A 24,185-nucleotide genomic window follows, 5' to 3' on the forward strand; every position below is an offset into this window, starting at 1 on the left:
TTTCTCCACATCCTCTCCAGCACTTGTCGTTTGTTGATTTGTTGATGATAGCCAGTCTGACAGGTGTGAGATGGTACCTCATTGTTGTTTTGATTTGCATCTCTCGGATGATTAGTGACTTTGAGCATGTTTTCATATGTCTCTTGGCTTTCTGAATGTCCTCTTTTAAAAGGTGTCTATTTAGGTCCTTTGCCCATTTTTTGATTGGATTGTTTATCTTCCTTTTGTTAGGTTGTATGAGTTCCCTATAAATGTTGGAGATTAGGCCCTTATCAGATATAATGTTGGCAAATATGTTCTCCCATGTAGTGGGCTTTCTTGTTGTTTTGTTGATGGTTTCTTTTTCTGTGCAGAAACTTTTTATTTTGATGTAGTCCCATTTGTTTATTTTCTCTTTAGTTACCAATGCCCTAGGATCTGTATCGGTGAAGAAATTGCTTCGGCATATGTCTGAGATTTTGTTGCCTTTGGATTCTTCTAGTATTTTTATGGTTTCTCGTTGTATATTTAAGTCCTTTATCCATTTTGAGTTTATTTTTGTGTATGGTGTAAGTTGGTGGTCTAGTTTCATTTTCTTGCATGTATCTGTCCAATTTTCCCAACACCATTTAATGAAGAGACTGTCTTGACTCCATTGTATGTTCTTGCCTCCTTTGTCAAATATTAATTGAGCGTATTGGTTGGGCTGATTTCTGGGCTCTCTATTCTATTCCATTGATCTATATGTCTGTTCTTGTGCCAGTACCAGGCAGTTTTGAGAACAGTGGCTTTGTAATACAGCTTGATATCTGGCATTGGGATCCCACCTACTTTGTTCTTTCTCAGGATCACTGCAGCTATTCGGGGTCGTTTTTTATTCCAGATGAATTTTTGGAGAGTTCGTTCTAGATCTTTGAAGTAGGCCGTTGGTATTTTAATGGGAAGTGCGTTGAATTTATAGATTGCTTTGGGCAGTATGGACATTTTAATGATGTTGATTCTACCAATCCAAGTACATGGTATGTTCTTCCATCTCTTTATGTCTTCCTCTATCTCTTTTTTCAACATCCTGTAGTTTTCTGAGTAGAGGTCTTTTACCTCTTTAGTTAAGTTTATTCCTAGGTAGCTTAATTTTTTTGGTGCGATGGTAAATGGGATTGCTTTTTTAGTCTCTCTTTCTGCAGGTTCACTATTGGTGTATAGAAATGCCATAGATTTCTTGGCGTTAATGCTGTATCCTGTTACATTGCCGAATTCTTTTATTAAGTCTAATAGTTTTTTGATGGAGTCTTTAGGGTTTTTTAAGTATAATATCATGTCATCTGCAAATAAGGACAGTTTTACTTCTTCTTTTCCAATTTGGATACCTTTTATTTCTTCTTCTTCTCTAATTGCAATGGCTAATACTTCTAGTACTATGTCAAACAGGAGTGGTGAGAGTGGGCATCCCTGTCTTGTTCCTGTTCTTAGGGGAAATGGTGTTAGTTTATGTCCATTATGATGTTGGCTGTGGGTTTGTCATATATGGCTTTTATTATGTTGAGGTATGATCCTTCTATTCCCACCTTGCTGAGAGTTTTTATCAAAAATGGGTGTTGAATTTTGTCAAACGCTTTTTCTGCATCAATTGATATGACTATGTGGTTTTTTTCCTTCAATTTGTTTATATGATGTATCAAGTTTATTGATTTGCGTATATTGTACCATCCTTGCATCCCTGAGATAAATCCTACTTGGTCATGGTGTATGATCTTTCTAATGTACTGCTGGATCCGATTTGCTAAGATTTTGTTGAGGATTTTGGCATCTATGTTCATGAGGGATATTGGCCTGTAATTCTCTTTCCTTGTGTTGTCTTTACCTGGTTTTGGTATTAGGGTGATGCTGGCTTCATAGAATGAGCTTGGAAGTGTTCCTTCCTCTTGGATTTTTTGTAGTAGTCTGAGGAGGATAGGTTTTTGTTCTTCCTTGAATGTTTGGTAAAACTCCCCTGTGAAGCCGTCTGGTCCTGGGCTTTTGTTTGCTGGAAGCTTTTTGATGACTGCTTCAATTTCTTCCATAGTTATTGGCCTGTTTAGATTTTTAGATTATTCCTCATTAAGTTTTGGAATGTTGTATTTTTCTAGAAATATGTCCATTTCCTCCAGCTTGTCTAGTTTGTTGGAGTAGAGTTGTTCATAGTATTTTTTAACAATCATTTGTATTTCTGTGGGGTCTGTTGTTATTTCGCCTCTATTGTTTCTGATTTTGTTTATTTGGGTCCTCTCTCTTTGCTTCTTGGTGAGCCTGGCTAGAGGTTTGTCAATCTTGTTTATCCTTTCAAAGAACCAGCTCTTGGTTTCATTGATTTTCTGTATTGTTTTTTTGGTTTCTATGTCATTTATTTCTGTTCTAATCTTTATTATCTCCTTCCTTCTGCTCACTCTGGGCTTTTCTTGTTGCTCTCTTTCTAATTCTTTGAGCTGTAGAGTTAGATGATTTACTACCATTTTTTCTTGTTTGTTGAGGTAGGCCTGTAGAGCTATAAACTTCCCTCTCAGGACTGCTTTCATTGTGTCCCATGAGTTTTGGATTGTTGTGTTTTCATTGTCATTAGTGTCCAGGATGTTTTTAATTTCTTCTTTGATGTCATTGGTAACCCAATCAATATTTAATAACATGCTATTCAGCTTCCAAGTGTTTGAGTATTTGGGGTTGTTTTTATTGTAGTTTATTTCTAACATTATGCCATCCTGGTCTGAGAAGAAGTTTTTTATGATTTCAATCTTCTTGAATTTGTGGAGACTTTGCTTGTGACACAATATGTGGTCTATTTTTGAAGATGTCCCATGAGCACTTGAGAAGAACGTATATTTTGTGGCTTTGGGGTGCAGTGTTCTGAAGATGTCAATTAAGTCCATCTGATCTAGTGAGTCATTTAGGATTGCTGTTTCTTTGCTGAGTTTTTGTCTAGCGGATTTATCCGGTGATGTCAGTGGTGTATTAAAGTCCCCTACTATGATTGTATTGTTGTCGATCTCTCCCCTGATATCTTCCAGGAGTTTTCTTATGTATGAGGGTGCTCCTGCATTGGGTGCATATATGTTTATCAGGGTTATATCCTCTTGTTGTATTGATCCCTTTAGTATTATGAAGTGGCCTTCCTTATCTCTGGTTATGGCCTTCACTTTGAGGTCTATTTTGTCGGATATAAGTATTGCTACCCCAGCTTTTTTTTCATTTCCATTTGCCTGAAAGATATTTTTCCATCCCTTCACTTTCAGTCTGTGTGAGTTCCTTCTAATGAGGTGGGTCTCTTGTAGACAGCAAATGTATGGGTCATGTTTTTTTATCCATTCAGCCACTCGATATCTTTTGATTGGACCATTTAGTCCATTTACATTTAAAGTTATTATTGAAAGGTACTTGTTTGTAGCCATTTCTATTTTTTTGTGGCTGCTTTCTTTCTGGGCTTTTTATTTCTTCTTTTTACACCAGTCCCTTTAGCATTTCTTGCATTGCTGGCTTGGTGGTGATGAACTCCCTTAGCCTTTTTTTGTCTGTGAAGCTTCTTATTTCCCCTTCAATTTTGAATGATAGCCTTGCTGGATAGAGTATTCTTGGATTCAGTCCTTTGCTTTGCATCACTTTGTAGATTTCCGTCCATTCTTTTCTGGCCTGATGTGTTTCTGTTGAGAAATCGTTTGATAATCTGATGGGGGACCCTTTGTAGGTAACTCTCTGTTTCTCTCTTGCAGCCTTTAAGATTCTCTCTTTGTCGTGTACATTTGCCATCGTTATTATGACGTGTCTTGGTGTCGGTCTTTTGAGGTTCATCTTGCCTGTGACTCTCTGTACTTGTGTAACTTTTTTCTTCCCCATATCTGGGAAGTTTTCTGTCATTATTTCTTCAAATAGATTTTCTAATCCTTGCTGCTCTTCTTGTCCTTCTTGCAGCCCTATTATGCGTATGTTACTTCGTTTCATGTTGTTCCGAAGCTCCCTTAGGCTCTCCTCCTGTTTTTTAATTTTTTTCTCCAGTTGCTGTTCAGATTGAGCTTGTTTCTCTGCCTTATCTTCTAACTCACTAATTCGGTCCTCTGCTTCTTCTAGTCTGCTGTTGAAACTTTCCATGGTGTTTTTGGTTGTGGCTTCATCACTTTTCATTTCTTCTTGATTCTTGAATAGGTTGTTGATTTTTTCATCCATCCGGTGAATGAATTGTACAACCATTATTCTGAATTCTTTTTCTGTCATGTTGCATGCTTCAACTTCATTAATTTCCTTTCTTGGTGATTCCTCATTGTCTTTCCTCTGGGTGTTGTGTCGTCTCTTCATTCTGGTTATCTCCTGATGGTTCAAAGGTCGAGTTGTGTGGGCCTGGGCTATGTGCAGTGGGAGGCTCCCACCACCCTAGTGTCACTGAAGAGCTCTGACACTAAGATGTGTGGTTGTTGTTGGTTGGTGGGAACCAGGCTCACTCTGTGTCAGTGTTGCCAGCACTCAATGTGGCCTCGCACGTGCCCTTAGAATTAGGGACCCTGCCTGCACTGTGCTGAAATAGAGGCCCCCCTGGAGCGTGTTGACAACCAGAGCTCCCTAGCTTGCGCCAGGAGTCAGAGTTCCCCAAGAGTCCAGTATCAGAGCCTCTGTTGCTTTGCGCGACCTCGCCTTGAGAAACAGGGTCCCTGTGTGCCCTTGCACCAGGAATTGGATTCACTGGCTCTTAGTATGAATGCACAGGAAATCAGGATCTCAGGCGCAGGTGATAAGAAACACAGTCAAGTCACTGGTGCTTGGTGCTGCCTCCTGCCCTGAGAAACAGGGTCCCTGGGCCTGTGCTAGGCGGACAAATTCCCGTTTGCGTGATTGGTCCCAGCCCAGGGCTCTGATGCCAGCAGTGTGCGCAGGATTAGTTCCTGGTGCTGTGTGCACTTTTGCTCCCAGCCCTCGGCTCCACAGCCCGCAGTGCGCGTAGGATCAGTTCCAAGGTGCTCGCGCACTTCCAGGCCAAAGTTCCTGCAGCGCTGAGGCCCCCAAGGCGTAGGTCTATCAGTTAGTTACTCTGGCGCTGCCTCGAGCCTGGGGGGAGGGGGAATGGGCTCTGTTACTCACAGATCTGTCGCAGGGATTTCTGAACTTTTGGTGTCCGAAGGTCTGTAGCTGTGGTCGCAGGTCTCTGTCCCCAGTAGCTGCAGGGTCCTGGTATGTGTCTGAGATCAGACTGGGTGGTGCTGAGGCCAGGATCCTAGTCTCAAGCAGCTCTGTTTCCCCAAGATGGCGTGGTCGCTGTGCCTTTGCTGGCCGCCCAGGAGTGTCCGCGCCAGGAGCGGGACTCCACCGCCTAAGACTGCCAGGTTTAGCAGCCCCTTAGAAGACCTGCAGAGTCTAACTGTCCCTAGCTCATACACACTCACCACCCACGTCCACACACTCCTCTATCACTTCCTTGCACTCTCACACTCTCTCCCTCCCTACCTTCCTGCTGGTCGCCATTTTTTCTTCCTCTATATGGAACATTTTAATGAATAGTTTTCTAACAAAGAAATCACTTGAACTTGGAAGAAAATGCCAATGGAGTTCTTTTTTTTTTTTTTCCTGTTTATTTGCTTGTTTGTTTGGGTGTCCCAAGAAAAAAAGCTCACTGATAAGATGGATTACACCTGTGGGATGGAGCTTCCTACAAAATGCAAAGTGTTTATTACTAAGTTCATCTGCTCTTCATTTCTGTTCTAACTGTAACAGGTGTCTGGCACAACATTTCTTCTCAGGATTTCTTGAACACATGAGTGAGTGAATGCCATCTTATATCTTTTCACACATTGATTCTTCTCTTTGGAAAGCCTTTAACTTCCTGCAGCGCTTTTGCCAGGGTCTCTTTGATATCTCTTGAGTTAGGTACTTTCCAGATAAACTCATTTAGTGTGCTGTAGCTTAAATCAGTCTTAAGCATGTATTAGACTGCATTTGAATTGTCATACTTGCTGTCTACCTCTTATAAGTTGATATCTTTCCCACCAAATTTAAAGTTTCTTGAAGGCATAGACCATATATTTTATAATCATACTAGAGGCCTGGTGTAACTTCGTGCACAGGTAGGGTCCCTTCCACAGCTGCCAGCTGCCTGCATTCTGCACCGCCCTCTGGTGGTCAGCATACATCATAGCAAGCAATCAAACTCCTGGTCTTGTGATTGAACTCCTGGTCTCCCGGTTGAACTCCCGAGGGGACACTTTGCATATTAGGCTTTTATATTTATAGATAGTTCTGTACAACCATGAGGGACAAGGCAGGATTCTATATCCTTAGCAATTTTCAGACCTGGGCACCACTTTTCCTATACCTATCTGGCCGAAAGAGAAAGTTGCATTTTCTCCAAATAGGCCATCAGAAGAATGAAATAATGTCATTATCATAAATAGCTTACATAGAAGAAACATTTTGGAAAGATTTTATGTTTTGGCAATTTTTAGCAACACTTAGAATAAAACACTATATATACACATTAATTATATATTTATACTGTTTTGTCTTGCTTCTTTTAACATTAGTTCCTACTGCTATTTTTCCTTCCCACACAAGAAATGTGGAAAAGAAAAACGTATTCTTATTGGCCCCAAAGCTTCAGAATTCCAAATTAAGATAATTTGCTGGTTGATGCAAATTCAGCAAATATATGAGATTATATTATACCAGAAATATTTGTTTATTGGCTCCCCTACAATAAAAATGAGAAAGCTAGTGAATTGTCTGGTAAAAATTACATCAGACCAATTTACAGGTAAGCATAAAAGTACATGTAGGTTATACTTGCACATTTTTTTTCCCCTGTCACTTCAACATAATTTTTTAAAATATTTTATTGTTTTTTACAGAGAGGAAGGGAGAGGGATAGAGAGTTAGAAACACCAATGAGAGAGAAACATCGATCAGCTGCCTCCTGCACACTCCCCACTGAGGATGTGCCCACAACCAAGGTACATGCCCTTGATCGGAATTGAACCTGGGACCCTTGAGTCCACAGGCCGATGCTCTATCCACTGAGCCAAACCGGTTAGGGCTCAACATAATTCTTTAAATAAAATAATTGTAGATATATTCTGCTTCAAGATAATCAAATAAAATTTTTCTTTTAAAACCTGCTTTCCAAGAAGATTCACTTTTGTTTTGGAGACATTATTTTCACTCTCAACTTTTTACTTAGCATAATTTATGGGGCCCCACTAGCTAGGAACACTTAAGCTTGACCACAACATGTATCTTCAAGTGAGAAGAATGAAAATATCTTACATACATCACTGGTTACTGTAACTGATAAGCTTATACAGTTTATTTAATTTGAGAATCATTGGAATAAATTCTATCTGGGCTAATAAGTCAAAATGGATAAAAACATGATTATTTTGAAAAATAACCTAATATGGCTATTTAAATAATTCTGAAAAATATAAAACATTTTTTCAAGTTCACATGCAGTGCTAATTAAAATTATAGTTAAGGGAAATAATAGTTTTAGCAAGTAGGTGATTTATATAGGAGAAAAAAACATTTTTTATTGTCAACCCCTCCTTCTATCCCCCGTCCCACCCAGGCCTTAACCACACTATTGTCTGTCCATGGGCTATGATTACATGCATATAAGTTCTATGGCTAATCTCTTGCCCTCCTCCCCTATTAGATATGTCAGTCTATTCCATGCATCCATGTCTTGGACCCATTTTATGTGTCAGTTTATTTGTTCATTAGATTCCATGTATAAGTGAGATCATGTGATGTTTGTCTTTCTCTGTCTGGCTTATTTTGCTTAGCATAAGAATCTCCAGCTCTTAGAAGGGAGAGGAGATCCTTTCTTTTTCATTTTTAATGAACTTATTTTACTTCTATAATTTATATTTGGTTCTTTCTTTCTTTCTTTCTTTATTTATTTATTGCTTAAAGTATTACAAAGAGTATTACATATGTCTCCTTCTCCCCACCCACCCCCCCGGAGATCCTTTATTATATTGCACTAGTGGCCCATTGCACAAAGATTCGCGCAATGGGCCTTCCTTCCCCTGGCTGCCAGCACCAGTTTTCCTCCAGCACCCGGAACCCAGGCCTTTGGTCTGGCCGAAGCAGCGAGGCTTGGCTTCTCCACTCCGGCTGCTTCCAGCCCCTCCTTTTTTATTTTTTTTTCCAGCTTCTCAAGTGGAGGCCAGGGCTGGCTGGAAGCCTGGGTTGCCCCCTGGTGACCCAGGCCCCCAGCCACTCATTGAGCGGAGCCCACAGCTGGCAGGAAGCTTGGCTTCCTCCATTGCCAGGAGCAACCCAAGCCTCCTGCTCGCTCCAGCTCCTGGCCATCACCATCTTCAGTTGTCTTCAGTCTTTGTTCCATGCTTGCATATGCAAATTAACCACCATCTTTGTTGGATTAATTTGCATAGTCGCTCTGATTGGCTGGTGGGTGTAGCAGAGTGGCAGAGTGACAGACTGATGGTTAATTTTCTCTTTTATTAGTGTAGGTAATATTCCATTGTGTACTTTAACACAGCTATTTTATTTATTCATCTACTGATGGGCACTGGGCTATTTCCAGATCTTACTATTGTAAATTGTGTTGCTATGAACATAGGAGTGTATACATTCTTTCTGATTGCTATATCCAGATTCTTAGGATATATTTCCAGAACTGGATTGCTGTGTAAAGTGGCAGTTCCATTTTTAATTTTTTGAGAAAGCTCCATGCTGTTTTCCACAGTGGCTGCACCAGTCCACATTGCCACCAGCAGGGCACTAGTGTTCCCTATTCTCTACATTCTCACCAGCCTTAGAGTTTGTTGATTTTTGATGGTAGCCATTCTGGCAGGTGTGAAGTGATACCTCATTTTCATTTTAATTGGCATCTCTCTGATGATTAGTGACATTGAACATTTTTTCATATGTCCATTAGCCATCTGTATGTCCCCTTTGGAGATGTGTCTATTCAGGCCCTTTGCCCACTTTTTAATTGTATTGTTTACCTTCTTTTTGTTGAGTTGTATGAGTTCTTTATATACTTTGGAAATTAATCCCTTATCAGATGTATGGTTGGCAAATATGTTTTCCCATATAGTGGGTTCCATTTTCATTTTGTTGAAGGTTTCTTTTGCTGCACAGCAGCTTTTAGTTTTATGCAGTCCCACTTTTTTATTTTCTCGTTAGTTTCTCTTGCCCTAGGAGATGTATCCGCAAACGAGAGATATCTGAGATTTTGCTGCCTATGGTTTCTTCTAGGATTTTTATGATTTCATGACTTACATTTAAGTCTTTTAACCATTTTGAGTTTATTCTTGTGTATGGTGTAAGTTGGTGATCTAGTTTCACTTTTCTTGCATGTATCTGTCCATTTTTCCCAACACCATTTATTGAAGAGAGACTGTCTTTTCTCCATTTTATGCTTTTGTATCTTCTGTCAAATATTAATTGACCATAATGGTGTGGGTTGATTTCTGGGTTCTCTGTTCTGTTCCATTGATCTATATGCCTGTTCTTTTGCCAGTACCAGGATGTTTTAATTATAATAGCTTTGTAGTATAGTTGATATTCTGTTTTGTGATCCCTCTAAATTTGTTCTTTCTCAAGATTGTTGAAGCTATTTGGGGTATTTTGGGGTTCCATATAAATTTTTGGAATAGTTGTTTAGATCTGTGAAATATGCCATTGGTATATTAACAGGGATTGCATTAAGTCTATACATTGCCTTGGGTAGTATGGACATTTTAATGATGTTATTTCTTCTAATCCATGAAAACAGTACATGCTTCCACTGGTTTATATCTTCCTCTATTTCTTTTTTCAAAGTCCTATAATATGGGTCTTTACCTCTTTGGTTTATTCCTAGTATATATTATTGCATTGGTAAATGCGATTTTTTAAATAGTTTCTTGTGTTGTATAAAAATGCCATCGAGCCCTGACCAGTTTGGCTCAGTGGATAGAGCATCAGCCTGCGGACTGAAGGGTCCCAGGTTTGATTCTGGTCAAGGGCATGTACCGTGGTTGTGGGCACATCCCCAGTAGGGAGTGTGCAGGAGGCAGCTGATCGATGTTTCTCTCTCATTGATGTTTCTAACTCTCTATCCCTCTCCCTTCCTCTCTGTAAAAAATGAATAAAATATTTTTAAAAAAAATGCCATCGATTTCTGGATGTTAATTTTGTATTCTGCTACTTTGACAAATTCATTTATTACGTCTAGCAGTGTTTTGGTGGAGTCTTTAGGATTTTCTCTGTACAACATCATATCATCTGTGAATAATGAGTTTTACTTCCTCCTTTCCAATTCGGATGCCTTTTATTTTTTCTTCTTGTCTGTTTTCATCACTATGTTGAAAAAGAGTGGTGAAAGTGGACATCCCTAATGTTAAGGAAAAAGCTTTTTGTTTTCGTCCATTGAGTAAGATATGAGCTGTACTTGTGTCATATATATAATTTATTAAGTTGAGCTATCATCCCTCTAGTCCCACTTTGTGGGTCCTGGATTATTTTGGATAATTTTTCGGGGTCCATTGATATGATCATGTGATTTTTATTTTCCAATTTGTTTATATGATGTATCACATTTATTGATTTGCAAATACTGTACCAGTCTTGCATTCTAGAAATAAATCTCACTCGGTCATGGTGTATGATCTTTTTAATATGTTTCTGGATCCAATTTGCTAATATTTTGTGAGTGTTTTATTCTGAGGTGGGTCTCTGATAGATAGCATATGTCTGGGTCATGATTTCTTATCTATTATCTACCTTATGTTGTTTGATTGGAGCATTTAATTCATTTACATTTAAGGTTATTATTGACAGGTACTTGTTTATTGCCATTTTTATAATTTATGCCTATGTTCCTTTCTCTTTCTCTCTACTTCCTCTTCTCACAGAGTTCCTTTAACATTTCTTGCAATGGTGGTTTGCTGGTTAAATACTCCTTTAGCCTTTTTGTGGTCTTGGAAGCTCTTTATTTCAGCTTCAATTTTGGTATATTTTTATTGATTTCAGAGAGGAAGGGAGAGGGAGTGAGAGATAGAAACATCAATGATGAAAGAGAATCATTGATTGGCTGCCACCTGCATGCCCCATAATGGGGATTGAGCTCGCAACCTGGGCATGTGCCCCACCTGGGAATCGAACTGTGGCCTCCTAGTTCATAGGTCAACATTCAACCATTGAGCCATACTGGCCTGGCTTCACCTTTAATTTTGTATGCAAGCCTTGCTGGATAGAGTATTCTTGGTTTCAGGTCCTTGCTTTTCATTACTTTGAATACTTCATGCCATTCTCTTCTAACTTATAGAGTTTCTATAGATAAATCAGGTGATAGCCTTATGGGAACTCCCTTGTAGGTAACTGACTATCTCTCTATTACTGCCTTCAAGATTCTCTCTTTGTCTTTAATGTTTGCCATTTTAATTATGATATGTCTTAGAGTGGTTCCCTTTGGGTTCATTTTGATTGGGACTCTCTTTGCTTCCTAAACTTGTGTGACTTTTTCCTTCACTAGATTAGAGAAGTTTTCTGTCATTTTTTCAAACAGATTCTCTATCACTCACTTACTTTATACTCCCTCTAGTACTCATATGATGTGGATGTTGTTCTGTTTCATGTTGTCCCAAAGTTCCCTTAAACTGTCCTCATACCTCTTAAGTATTTTTCACTCTGCTGCTCTGATTGAGTGATTTTTTTCTACCTTTCCTTCTAATTTACTGATTTGATCCTCTGATTCTTCTAACCTACTGTTAATTCCTTCCAGTGTTTTCTTTATTTCAGCTAGGTCATACTTTATTTTTAACTGGTTGTTTTATGTGGATTCTATATCCCTTTTCATGCTGTTGAGCATGCTAAAAACTATAACTTTATACTGTGTTTCCGATAAATTGCTTGCCTCCATTTCATTTAACTATTTTTTAGAGATTCCTTTCAGGACTGTCTCTTTGTTTTCCCCATTTTTTTTTCTGTTTCTTTATGTTTATCTATGTGTATTGGATAACACTGCTATGCCTCCCAGTCTTGGTGAGGTGGATTTCTTGTGGGACACAGTGGTGTAGTCTTCTTGATATTCTGAGCTTGGTGCTGTAGGCATATCCCTTGTGTGGGTTATGTGGGCCCTCCTGTTAAATTTGGCTCTTGACTGCTATTGTCCCATTCATGGGTTGGCTCAGCACTCAGGCTGACTGACTGTGAGGCTCAACTCTGACCACATCATGAATACTGTTATACAGGTGCTGACAGAACAGAACAGACATAAGACCACACCAAAAACAACACACACACACACACACACACATACACACACACACACACACACACAAAGAATACTAAAAGAGAGAAAAAAAGAAAAACATAAGACCAAGAGAATTAGAGGAGAAAAAAGAAGAACCCCAAAAAAGGAGAATATGAAAGAAAAAAATTGAATATAAATAAAACAGAATAAGAGTTTAAAAAGAAGAAATAACATGACAACAATTCTTTAAAAAGTAGTAATAGTAAATAAAATATAAAATAGGAAAAGATAAAAGAAAAAAATAAAATTAAAAATAAAGAAAACAGAAAGAGAAAAATAAAATAATAAAAGGAAAGAGAGAATAAGAGATATGAAAGAAAATAAAAGAAGAAAATAAAAACAACCTTTGCATCTGCTGTTTGTGAAGCTCGCTGAATTTGCTCCGATGTTGTTGAATCTGGCACCTTGTTGTATCCATCCTGGGTATCCTGGGAGGTTCTCTGGTGCAAAACAATGTGAGTCAGCATCTCTGCCTGGCCCTGTGCAACTTTACTGAAGCAGAGCAGGGGCAGAGCCCCAAGTAGTCTGGCAGGTGAAGCATCTGTATCCCAAGGGCTGGGTCTGCCTCAGGTCTCACTCCTTGAATGTCCCTGTTTTGATTTGCTCTCTTTTCCCACATGAAACTGGGCTCTGCGAGTGTATCTGGGTTCTGGCCAGGATAGTTTAAGCAGACTTGAGTTGGGAGTGGTGCCTGTAGCTTTGTAGGAGGGGGACTGGGCACTCCCCTCCTTCAAAGGCCTCAGCTCTGCCTGGCTCACTGGAACTCCCTTAGCCCCGCTTGGCACTACAATCTTCCAGGGGGCAGGCCCCCACTGGGTGGGTTCTGCCCAGGCTCCATCCCAACCAAATGGCTGATTACCCAATGTCACCATACCTCGCCACATGGGCACAGATTTCCAGTCCAGAAAGGACAAAATAAACATCTAAAAAATAATCATCTGTGTGCTCAATAACACAGAAGAGTGGAAGCATGTCAAAGGGAAACAGGAGCAACAATTTGAGTATCAAAATATATTATATTTAATTGTGTTATCACTCAAAATATACAATAAATATACCATAGTATATACTGATATAAATAACCGATTAAAAAGTAATTAGAGGAGAAGAGGCAAATTTTCTATACAAAAAAATATTCTATTTAATATATGTAGATACTAACCCCTCCAGGAGGTAAATCTTAATTTCACCCCTCCCTATCACCTCATTGAGGGTGCATTAGATTAGTGACTAACTTCCAAAAAATAGAGTATGGCTAGAGAAAAACAATAACTTTGCAGTAGGGAAACCTGGCAAACACTACCTTAAGCAAGTGAAGGTTAATATCAGTAGTGATATGTGGACGTCATGTACCCCCAATATGATATGATGGGGTTACTTCACTGATATGATGTGATGAGAAGGACACTTTGCCTCTGTAGTATTCTTCTCCCAAATTCATGACTCTTGTCCAGCATGAGGAAATCATTAAGCAAAATTAATATATGCATCAGAGCAGGGGACCTACAGGATACTTGGGCAGTACTCCTTTTTTTTATTGTTTTCAGAGAGGAAAGGAGAAGGAGAGAGAGAGAGAAACATCAATGATAAGAGGGAATCATTGATCAGCTGCGTCCTGTACACCTCCTACTGGGGATTGAACCTGCAACCTGGGCATGTGCCCTTGGCCGGAATCGAATCCTATTTCATTCAGTCCGCAGGTGGATGCTCTATCCACTGAGCCAAACCAGCTAGGGCATGGGCAGTACTTCTTGATAGTCTAATAAAGATATTTTAAGCAAAAGATAAAAACAAACAAAAGCTGAGAAGCTTTCACAGACCAAATGAAACTGGGATATGTGGAAAATAAATAAATGTGGTGCCCTGGGTTGCAACCTGGAACAGAAAGGGGACATCACCAGAAAGATTAGTGAAATACAAATAAAATCTAGAGTTTAGTTAATAATAATGTACCAACATCAGTTTCTTATTTTGATAAATGTACCACAGTAATGTAAGATGTTAATTGGGGAAACTGGGTGAAAGATTTATAGGAACTCTCTGTACTATCTTTTCAACCTTACTATAAATCTAAAATTAAATCCAAATTAAACATTTATTTAAAAATTATCTTCTGGTTTATTGAGCAGTTTTCTAGGTAAATGATTACCTACTCTCATAATTTACCAGATTTTAAGAATCTCATCTGAAGAACTGAGAATCATTTTTTTTCTGCTTCCTCCTCATTGATATTATAAATTTGAATCATAATTGGAGAATCTAAGTACAAATGAATAATAAGTTAAGTTTGAAGACACTACTTTTGGCTCATTCTGTCTCTGTCCTCCTAAAGTCTCCACCTTGGAACCATGTGTAAATGGAACATTTATTTTTACCTCTAAAAAGTGTAAAGTCATCTGAATATGATCTTTTATACAGACAGTAATTTGTATTAAAAGACAGAAGAATGAGCATGCTTTGCAATGTAGCCTAAATGTTTCAAATTAATATTTTTGGATCTTGTGTCAAAAATATACGCATCTAAAAGATATATTGTTTTTTTATGTATAAGAGATAAAGTTTGACTTTTTAAAATGTTCTTTTTAGGCATTGACTGTGAAATTGAATAATTTTTAGTTAAGATGGGAAAATAGAGTAATGATTGTGTTCATATTATGATGTTCTTTAAGAATTCAGAAAAGTAGAAATATTTAGTGCATTTTATTTTATAATAATCCTAGTATTATATAGACTTACTGAGTTATATGTCTGGGGCCTCGCCGTCCTAGCCAGCTATAATATGCTTTGATCTATAAATTTAAAAAGAATCCTTTATTTTAACATAAAGGGCTTTGTAGAAAAATTGAAAACCTTGTTGAAAATACTGGGAGTGACAAAGAGATTTGGAGACATACAGAAATAAGAGCGATGGAACAATAATTTGTTACTACATACAGCTTGAAACATGCCTCAGGTTAGTCAGAAGAGGTCCTCTGAATTGCACTGTGCACGCTTCCCTGAAACTGTATGTTATTGGTTAACCAGGATATTTAGCATAATCACTCCGCTAGACTGTGGTGGAGGGAGGTGATTATCACTGAGAACAGATGGGCAGGTCCAGAGCACTGCCAGATTCTGCACAAGCTCCACTTACTGTTGCTTCTTGCTTTTTTCCTTCTGTGTTTAAAAGATTTTTAAAAACATTCTATGTTCTAAAGAACTAGCCACACAAAAGGTCAGTGGCTGATGACCTTTCAGCTTAGATTTCAAACGTAGGAGAAAGATTCAAAATGCTATCACTCTGTATCTATGAAGGATGGGGCAGATTTCATTTTGCCCTCTAGCCTCCCTCAATGCATGCATGGATTTATCTGTACGCTAAGCTCTGCTCTGCATCTGTAGCTCCTTGTGGATTATATTGTCTCTGTGATCAGAAATGATTTTCTCGGATATGAACACCGTTTCTGGCTCCCCTAAAGTGCATCCTCCTAATGGGACCCGGTTTTACACTTTTCAAGTAAGTGTGCTTTAAATAACTTCACTACTTAAGAAGTTAATATGTAGTCAAACTTATAATAAAGGGAAAATAAGGAAAGAAAAACTGCAAAGTGTGAAAGTACTAAAGAGGATATAAGAATGAATAACATGCATGCCAGTTTATGCTTTGAATATGGAAATAAGATGGTATTAGGATTTTTTGTGAATTCAAGAAAAATAGTAGTGAATAATTCATTTTCACAGGGATTTTTAAATTTCTACAGTATTATCCTCGATGTGTCTCCTGAAATTGTTATTTATGGCTATGATATGGTGAACATTATAGATTTACTTCCCTTATATATCACAGAGAGTAGAATTAAATTATATTTTATGGAACTTTGCAAACTATGTCCTCTGGGCTTAGAAAAACATTTGGCATTTCATATACATAATAATATAATTCCTATTTTTTAAATTTCTTATGTGTGCAATATATGAGCAATTAGCAACATAGAAAGTGTAAGTATCACATTTAATATGCTTTTCAATTTGAGGTAAAGTAGAAACTCATTAAGATGGAAGATTTTGGGTGTTATCAAAAAGTCAAAATGATTTATAATATATATGTAATAGTGAGTTACAAAGCTGTTACCTACAAAATGTATTTCAACTGCCAGAGAATAAATCAGTCATCCATCCAGAAAATGGTTAAGTCTAAACTGAGTCAGATTCTACCTCATTTTTTTATCCTCAAATTGCATCTTTCAGTCGTGAGGCTTACTTTGTTATTCAGTCATGTCATCGTTACATGAAAAGGAATCATGAACCTCGTTTCTCTGTATAATTTCCATTATGGGAATATAAACATCCTGGCATTTAATTATCTTAGCAACATAATTATAATGTTCTGAATCAAACTATAAAGACCTAGAGAATTAATATAGTAGAGGTAGTCTGAGTTCTTTAAAAGGTGGCTCTGAATAAATGCGTATCTTATTTATTAAAGTCTCTTACCTTCACAAACTATACGCAGTAGATATAATTGCTCTCTCTCTCTCTTTCTCTCTCTCTCTCTCTCCCGTTTTATACTTCTATTTTTAATCCTGTCGCCTCTCCTGCTTTACACTGATGTCTACTGATAGTGCACGTCTGTGCTGTTACAGAATGTATTCGCTTCCCAGTGGCGATATCCTTATTGTGGCAGCGACTCAAAATGCAAGTGCCCTGGGGCTGTTCTACAAAATTATTACTTTTTTGTTTTTCTTCTTCATAGACGGAGACATAACATTTTACAATATCCCCGTAGCTGGCTCTTTGGGGCAGCTTTTGACGTTAGATTTTCAACTTCAGCCTCTTAAAGTGTAAGGGTCAGTGAATTCCATATGCTCAGTCATGACACAGGCTTTCTACAATTCCTTCAGTAAAGATCTTGCTGACACCTTTCTTAGCAGGTGATTTTCTTGAAAAGACCCTGGAATGATTTTTAAGCACCCTGTTATTTTGTTGATATTATAACAATTTGTGTAAAAACTCTACGATTTCAGATAAATAAAAAATGTTGGCAAATGTGAAATCTATCCGACATTTTTACTTTATAAAATAGTATTTGATCTTGACATTTATGATAATAAGAAATGTGCTTAACTTTTAGTTGCTATTATTAGTTTTTGGTGGAAGAAAAGGAAGAAAGAAAGATGGTTTTAATAAGCATGAAGGTAAAGGTTTATAAAAGTTGACCCTGCTTTTATTTTCAAAGGGACAGAATGAAACATGATCATTTTTGTTATTTATATATGTTAACCTATTTTAAGGCAATGTATTTTCTTTGTTTGAAATACTGTTACAAGAGATGAGATGCTATAAAAATAATAAATCAGTCTCAAGAATGTATCCTGCGAAAATGATTAAATTTTCAAAAGTGGTTCTCATTATGGAATGGCATAATTGCATGTCTGAAGTGATTCTGCATCAAGAAGTTGAGATTTTAATGCTTACTTTCTTAAAATTATTCTAACACAAGAGTTAACATATGCAAAAAACATTGAAGATAGTTTAGCATGAATAAAACTGAGTTTTAGTTTCATCTTCTCATTAAATATTCAAACTACCCTGTCATTTTTGCTGAAATTGTACATTATCAAATTTTAAGAGTAATATTTAGAATGCATTTCACCAAAGTAGTTTAAAGGTAAAAGGAAAACAAATAAGAAGTTGAGGGATATTTGAATTACAAGATTTTCTTTTTCATTGCATTTTAATTTAGTTAATGGTAGTTTTAACAAGCATGAAGGTAAAGGTTTATAAAAGTTGACTCTGCTCTTATTTTCAAAGGGACACATGCAAATCATCTTTTTATAGTTCATCTAGCACATAATTTAAATTAATTTCCTTATGTGTGAGATCTCACTGCTATATTACGAGGAATATACTTTTGTCAGCATTTTTTTTTCTCTTCAGAGGTGTCTGAACCATGATGATGCCAATGCCCAGTTTACACTGTATGTTTAGTAATTTACTTATCACCAAAATTACTAGTAAGTTCTGGAGTATAGTTGTCTAGAATGCCCTTGATTGACAACAATTAGGATTGAATTCTACTATAATAAAATATTAATTATGATATATGTATGCATGAGAATTATCAATTTATAGGGCTCAAATACTTGGGAAACCCACTTTAAAATAAAATTAAATGGATATATGTGTATAATATAGTATATATGAATGCAGTAATTTCTCCTTAATTTTATGTCCCAAATAATGATGTCCCCACATGCTTTTACATTTAGCTCTATTTTTGCAAATAAAAACATTTACATGCTTTACTAAACCTCTAGATTGGTTAATTATCACATAATGTCTTAATCTTCCCAGAGGTATTGGTAAATAACACCCCCCATCTCCCATTTCCCAGAGATTAAATATCTCAACCTAGTTATTTTCAAACTGTCTGCACAGCCCTGAGGTTTCATGAGAGTTTGTCAGTTTTTGCTAGACACAATAGGGAAGAGGAATACATTCTTTTGAAGCCCTTAATGTTTCCTTATTCTACATTTACCTGCTCTATGCAAGCTTCTATAAGCAACAACAATAATAAGTAGTGTGCTATATCAAAAACACATTTGCACCACTTTCTAATCCAAAGGAATTCATTTCTGACAGGAGCACTTTTATCTATTATCCCTGGCCCTTAAGGAATAAAGTTCATTTCCCTAACTTGGCATGAAAAGCCCTCTGTGGTCTGGGTCACATGCAACACACTGCTTTACTGTGCTTCCCCAGAAAGTTGCCCGTGTGCTTCTGATGTCTTTGCCTCATCACTGCCTGCCCAATGGATCATTGTTTTTACTTAAAGACTCATCTTAAATGCCACCTCCCTCTGAACCTTCACTCATTCACCTCATTTCTGCATGCCTTAGTAAATGCCTTTTCTTTGATCCTTTGCCTGTTCCTGCCACTATCAAAGCACTTATGTTTTGATTTAATCTCTGAGAACATTTTATTAATCTGTCTCTATCACATGGATACCTCCAGTATCTCTGTTTAATAAGGTGGGGGCATTTATTTAAAAGTTAAGTGATTAATATGAATACTTAACACAATAGGCAACACATTCTTTTTCTTTTAACTATATGGGCAGGTTGTGAGGGATAACTACATATTATTATAGAAAATACCTAAAGATATAGCAAGGTAAATTTAATACTCAGCTTTTGTGTACCATGATTATACCAAAATAGGTAACTGTTCCCTGAGTAATCAATGAAATGCTTTAATTTTATTATTTTAAAAATATATTTCTAGCTTGAAAAGTACAGATTGGTAGTTACAAAATAGTCATGGGGATGTGAGTACAGTACAGGAAATAAAGTCAATAATATTGTAATCACTATGTCTGGTGCCAGATGGGTACTGGAAATATCAGGGGGAACACTTTGTAAAACATATAATTGTCTAATCACAATGCTGTACACATGACACTAATACAAAATAATATGGAATGTAAACTAATAGAAAAACTAATAAAAATAAATTAAAAAGTTTTTTAAATGTATATTTCTGTGATAGCTAGACAAAAACCTTTTTGAGAATTTTTCCTTTATATCCCTTTACTGTTTTTTATTAATTGGTATTTTCACATTTTATTCAAGAGATATTTAAAATTTGATTAGTTTATACTTTGCGATTTAAAGATAGAATTAGCACTTGAAATATATAGACGACTAATAGGCAAGCTGGAAATCTCAATTGCATGAAGAATTTCACTCAAAAGATATGACTGGTAATTAGTGTGAAACCATAACTTTGTGAGCAAATGAGATTGAGGTAATTCTGTCTGTTCAGCAAAGAACCAGACTTTTTTAGATTCTGTCATTTGGGCACTACTAGAAATCCACCATTACTTTTATATTATTTGGGGCACATTATGATTTCTTATTGTTAATCACTTTTAAATGCATTGGAAATGTCTAGCAGGATGGTTGGAACATGTTTTTACTTATATTTTTTTAGAAGAATGAAGTCACAGATGCTGAGAAAGGCAGAGCCCTTGGCTCCAGGGTTGCATAGTAATGTAGGCCGCGGTCCCTAGGTAAATGAGAGTCCCAGGGTCTTTCTCTGTCTCCCAGTTGCATGAAGTCATGATTATGATTAACAGATAACACCAAAGGTGTTTGCAGCAGGTGGACCATCTTGTTCAAAGTTACTTACTGGTGTGTGGGAAAGGCAGCATTTAATATAACTGGAGCATAAGTTGGAGATAGTAAATGACTAAAAATAAAAAACTCAAACTCCAGAATATAGAGATAAATTTAAATGTCATCTGCAGGATATTGGACTTGAGACTTAAGGATTGTCAGTGAGGACTGACAGGCTAGTATTTCTATGTAGTTAGAATACTGGATTGCGCCTCTGTTGGGTGGTAGGACGAGAGCAGAAAGAACAAATTCCTAGCTTTCTACTCTATCCAGATGAATTGTCATGATTTCCCTGCTTTACTGACGAAACAACAACAACAAAAACACACCTGATGCTCACAAAAGGTACCCAGGTAGTTGTTTATAATGCAGAGAGTAACTACCAATAAAGTAGCTCCTTTCTGAACCCAGGATGATAGAACCCAAAAGTCCATGCTCTTTCTTCTATATTCAGCTGGCTAACGTGTTTATGATAGAATACAGCAGCAAAAAATATTCCCAGCTATATACTTTCTAATCTCGGTTATCGATTCATTCTGAAATTTATAGAAATTTGGCTCCACCACTTTAAAGCATTGAATTATAAAGACTCAATAGGTTTTTAAACTTCATGCTTTCATTTAGTTACACCTCTCCATTCTGTCTTTACTGACACACTGTTCTCCTCGTTGGAAATACATTTATATAGTAACTGAATTGTCAATAAATTTATATCCTGTATTTGCACTGAAAGACAAAATGGAAATTGAGGAGGAAAGCCTTTCCTAAATACACACCTTTGTTAATTTAATAATACTCTTTACGTAAGTGAGGTTAACACTAGAAGTCGCTGAGTAGGCCCTGGGGCTCCATGTAGGAAAGGATAACTGTTCCACCTGCAGAGGTTTCTGCTTAATAGAAACCTACTAGGCTATACGTTCAGTGAAGACAGATACTGTGTCCTTTTTACTATTAAATCAGTAGCATCAAGCAGAGTGCCTGGCACATAGCCATGATTACGAAATATGTATTGCATTGGATTACAAATTAAAAATAAGAATGCCTTGCTAGACATTGATGATATCCTGATTTAAAATGACCTTCCCCTAGGAACACACAAATGGTTGTAAGATTCCCAGGCTGAGGTCCACACATACAACTCACCTATACCAAGCTAAAATAGCGCTAAATTTCAGGTCATGCCTCAAAGGGAGGGAAAGTGCATATTGGGAAATGATTTAAAAGACTCTTAAGATAAAGCATTTTCTGCACTGAGCATAGTGCCTGGTGGTGAGTAAGAGCTCAGTAAGCAGCTGCTGCAACACTGGAAGCAGCCAGAGTTGGGGTCTGTAGGCCATAATAGAGGTGGCAAGAATGTGAGCAAGAACAGTTAAGAACGAGAGAGAAGTCGTTAAGACATATGTTCAAAAGATGTGTTAACTTCCTGAATAAAGGACACAAAAGAGAAAAAGGCTGGATAACCTCTGAAGTGTCTAGTGAGGGAGAGAGGGATGTGGAGGAGGAGCTTTGGAAAGCAATATACTGAGTTCAGTTTTGGACAGATTGAGTAGACAGTTGGAAACACAGGTTTGGCTCTCTGGAGAGAGGCCCGTGAGTAGTAAACGTAAATGTGTGAGGCATCTGCTTACAGGGGAGGGGATGCTATAGAAACGGATAAAATGACCTTGGCATAGAAGGAGGAGGATGGGGCAGGTGGGGTGGGACATGAAATCCTTGGACACATTGACGTACCCAGAATTATCATTTTGAGCATGTGTTCTTGGTCCCTTTTGCAAACACATTTTGGGAGCTTTTTCCTTATCTCCCCTCCTTTGAATATTTACCCTGAACCTAATTCAAGTTAGATGCTTCTGCCTCTTGAAGTGTGGACATGCTTTATTTTGTAAGTGTGTTTTGAAAGCTAGTTTCCTTTCAACTCCTTCCATGAATGTCATCTCTGGACCTTAATTCAAGTGAAATCCTCCAGTTCTTATATTTCAATAAAGTAATAAGTGTGTCCATTGTACTATTTATTATACTCCACTTGGTTTTTCACGTATCTCTCTCTACCACTAATTTGTGAACTTTTATATCTGTTTATTGACATCTAGCCCAATGCCTATCAAATAGAAGCCTGTGCTTTTAGGTTGAGTGAATGAATTCATGTTTAGTTGAAGATTGCCTAAAATGAATTATCTTCTATTAATTTGTTAAGTCATTCAACAAATCTTGTTGAGCCGGACTTTAGCAATAGTGAACAAAACACCTAGTTTCCGCACTCAAAAATCTTTGAGTCAACTCAAGGAAAATTACTTAAAAGCTACAATAGCACATTATTTGGGTTGACTCTAAAGGTACACATAGATACTATTATTATTATTATTATTATTATTATTACGTGGTAACTTTAATTAAATAATTTCATTTTCAAATCCACTTTTCATCCTAGTTAACAGTTAACTTTTTTGCTGTTCCTAGTGGTAACAATAAGATTGCATATTTAAGAGCATCTCTTTTTGAGTTAAAACACATGGTTCAAAATGAGAGTGTGGCTATGAACAAGTGGAATTATTTCTGAATTTTCACTTTCCTTGACTAATGCAAAGGAATAAGAGTAGTCCATGAGATCATTATGAACCCTAAAAGGATTATTTGTGAAATCATGTATAAAGTGTTTTCTTCCAATAAAAATGCCACTCAAGCAAGATTAGCTAATGTTGGCCAGCTGGTGTGGCTCAGTTGGCTGAGTGTCCTCTCATCCACCGGGAGGTCGCCAGTTCAATTCCCAGTCAGGGCACATGCCTGGGTTGCAGGCTTGATCCCTAGTAGGGGGACATGCAAAAAGCAGCAGATCAATGTTTCCCTCTCATTGATTTTCTATCTCTCCCTCTCCCTTCCTCTCTCTGAAATCAATAAAAAAAATATATTTTAAATGAGATGAGTAGTGTTTTAATGATTAATTTGCTTTCTAAATAATAGCATAATTTATTCCACAAATGATGTTTTTGTTTATTCTTAATTTAGAAAAAAAACTCTAAGCATATTCACCACTTTAAATACTTCATTTGAAATACTTTAAACATAAGAAAGTTTATTAAAATATTTGTAATTGACTTTTAAGTATCTTAATTTTATATAAAATATTTTTGTACTTATAGAATATAAACTTTCAGAGTTTATTGATATTGGTGTTAAATATCCTTTTGGATGTATACTTGGATTTCTTTGATAAATACTTATTTTGTTTTTTTTTTAAATATATTTTATTGATTTTTTACAGAGAGGAAGGGAGAGAGATAGAGAGTTAGAAACACCGATGAGAGAGAAACATCCATCAGCTGCCTCCTGCACATCTCCCACTGGGGATGTGTCCGCAACCCAGGTACATGCCCTTGACCAGAATCGAACCCGGGACCCTTCAGTCCGCAGGCCGACGCTCTATCCACTGAGCCAAACCGGCTTCGGCATATTTTGTATTTTCAAATGTATTTTTAAAATTTATTTTTGAGTTTACTTTGTATATTCATAATTACTTCTATTATCATCTCAAGCTTTACATACATACAAATGCAAATTTAAAATCACCTTTTTATGAAATTGGAAATTTAGTGTACAATGCAAAATATCTACAAATTAAAAGAGGCTAGTTCACTTTGTGTCCAGGGTGCTCTGTATAGCATGTAAAGATTTAAAGTAGTGTACATTACTGAGAGTCAACAAGATTTAGTGCTATTTGCAGGAGAACTGTATGTTAATTGATGAGCATCTCAAAAATTATTAGGCATTTTAACAGTGTTAAA

At 37.0% G+C, this 24,185-nt stretch overlaps 1 protein-coding gene across 14 annotated transcripts in view; it reads left to right on the top strand.

Annotated features, from left to right (window-relative positions):
• Positions 1 to 24,185, top strand: part of PPFIA2 (PTPRF interacting protein alpha 2) — a 472,789-nt gene that overhangs the window by 157,759 nt on the left and 290,845 nt on the right. For 3 of the 14 annotated variants that reach the window (XM_070409651.1, XM_070409653.1, XM_070409652.1), the window contains exon 1: positions 15,367 to 15,746. The exons of 10 other annotated variants lie outside the window; for them this stretch is intronic. In XM_070409651.1, the coding sequence (XP_070265752.1) occupies positions 15,666 to 15,746 (81 nt within the window). In that variant the 5' untranslated portion in view covers positions 15,367 to 15,665. Of the gene's footprint in view, positions 1 to 15,365; positions 15,747 to 24,185 lie in introns of those variants that run through there. One more of the 14 variants, XM_070409650.1, reaches the window with a different exon arrangement.

Source organism: Myotis yumanensis, unplaced genomic scaffold (assembly GCF_028538775.1).
Source record: "Myotis yumanensis isolate MYYU_CA2020_CCGP unplaced genomic scaffold, mMyoYum1.0.hap1 SCAF_3, whole genome shotgun sequence".
NCBI classification, from domain to species: domain Eukaryota; kingdom Metazoa; phylum Chordata; class Mammalia; order Chiroptera; family Vespertilionidae; genus Myotis; species Myotis yumanensis.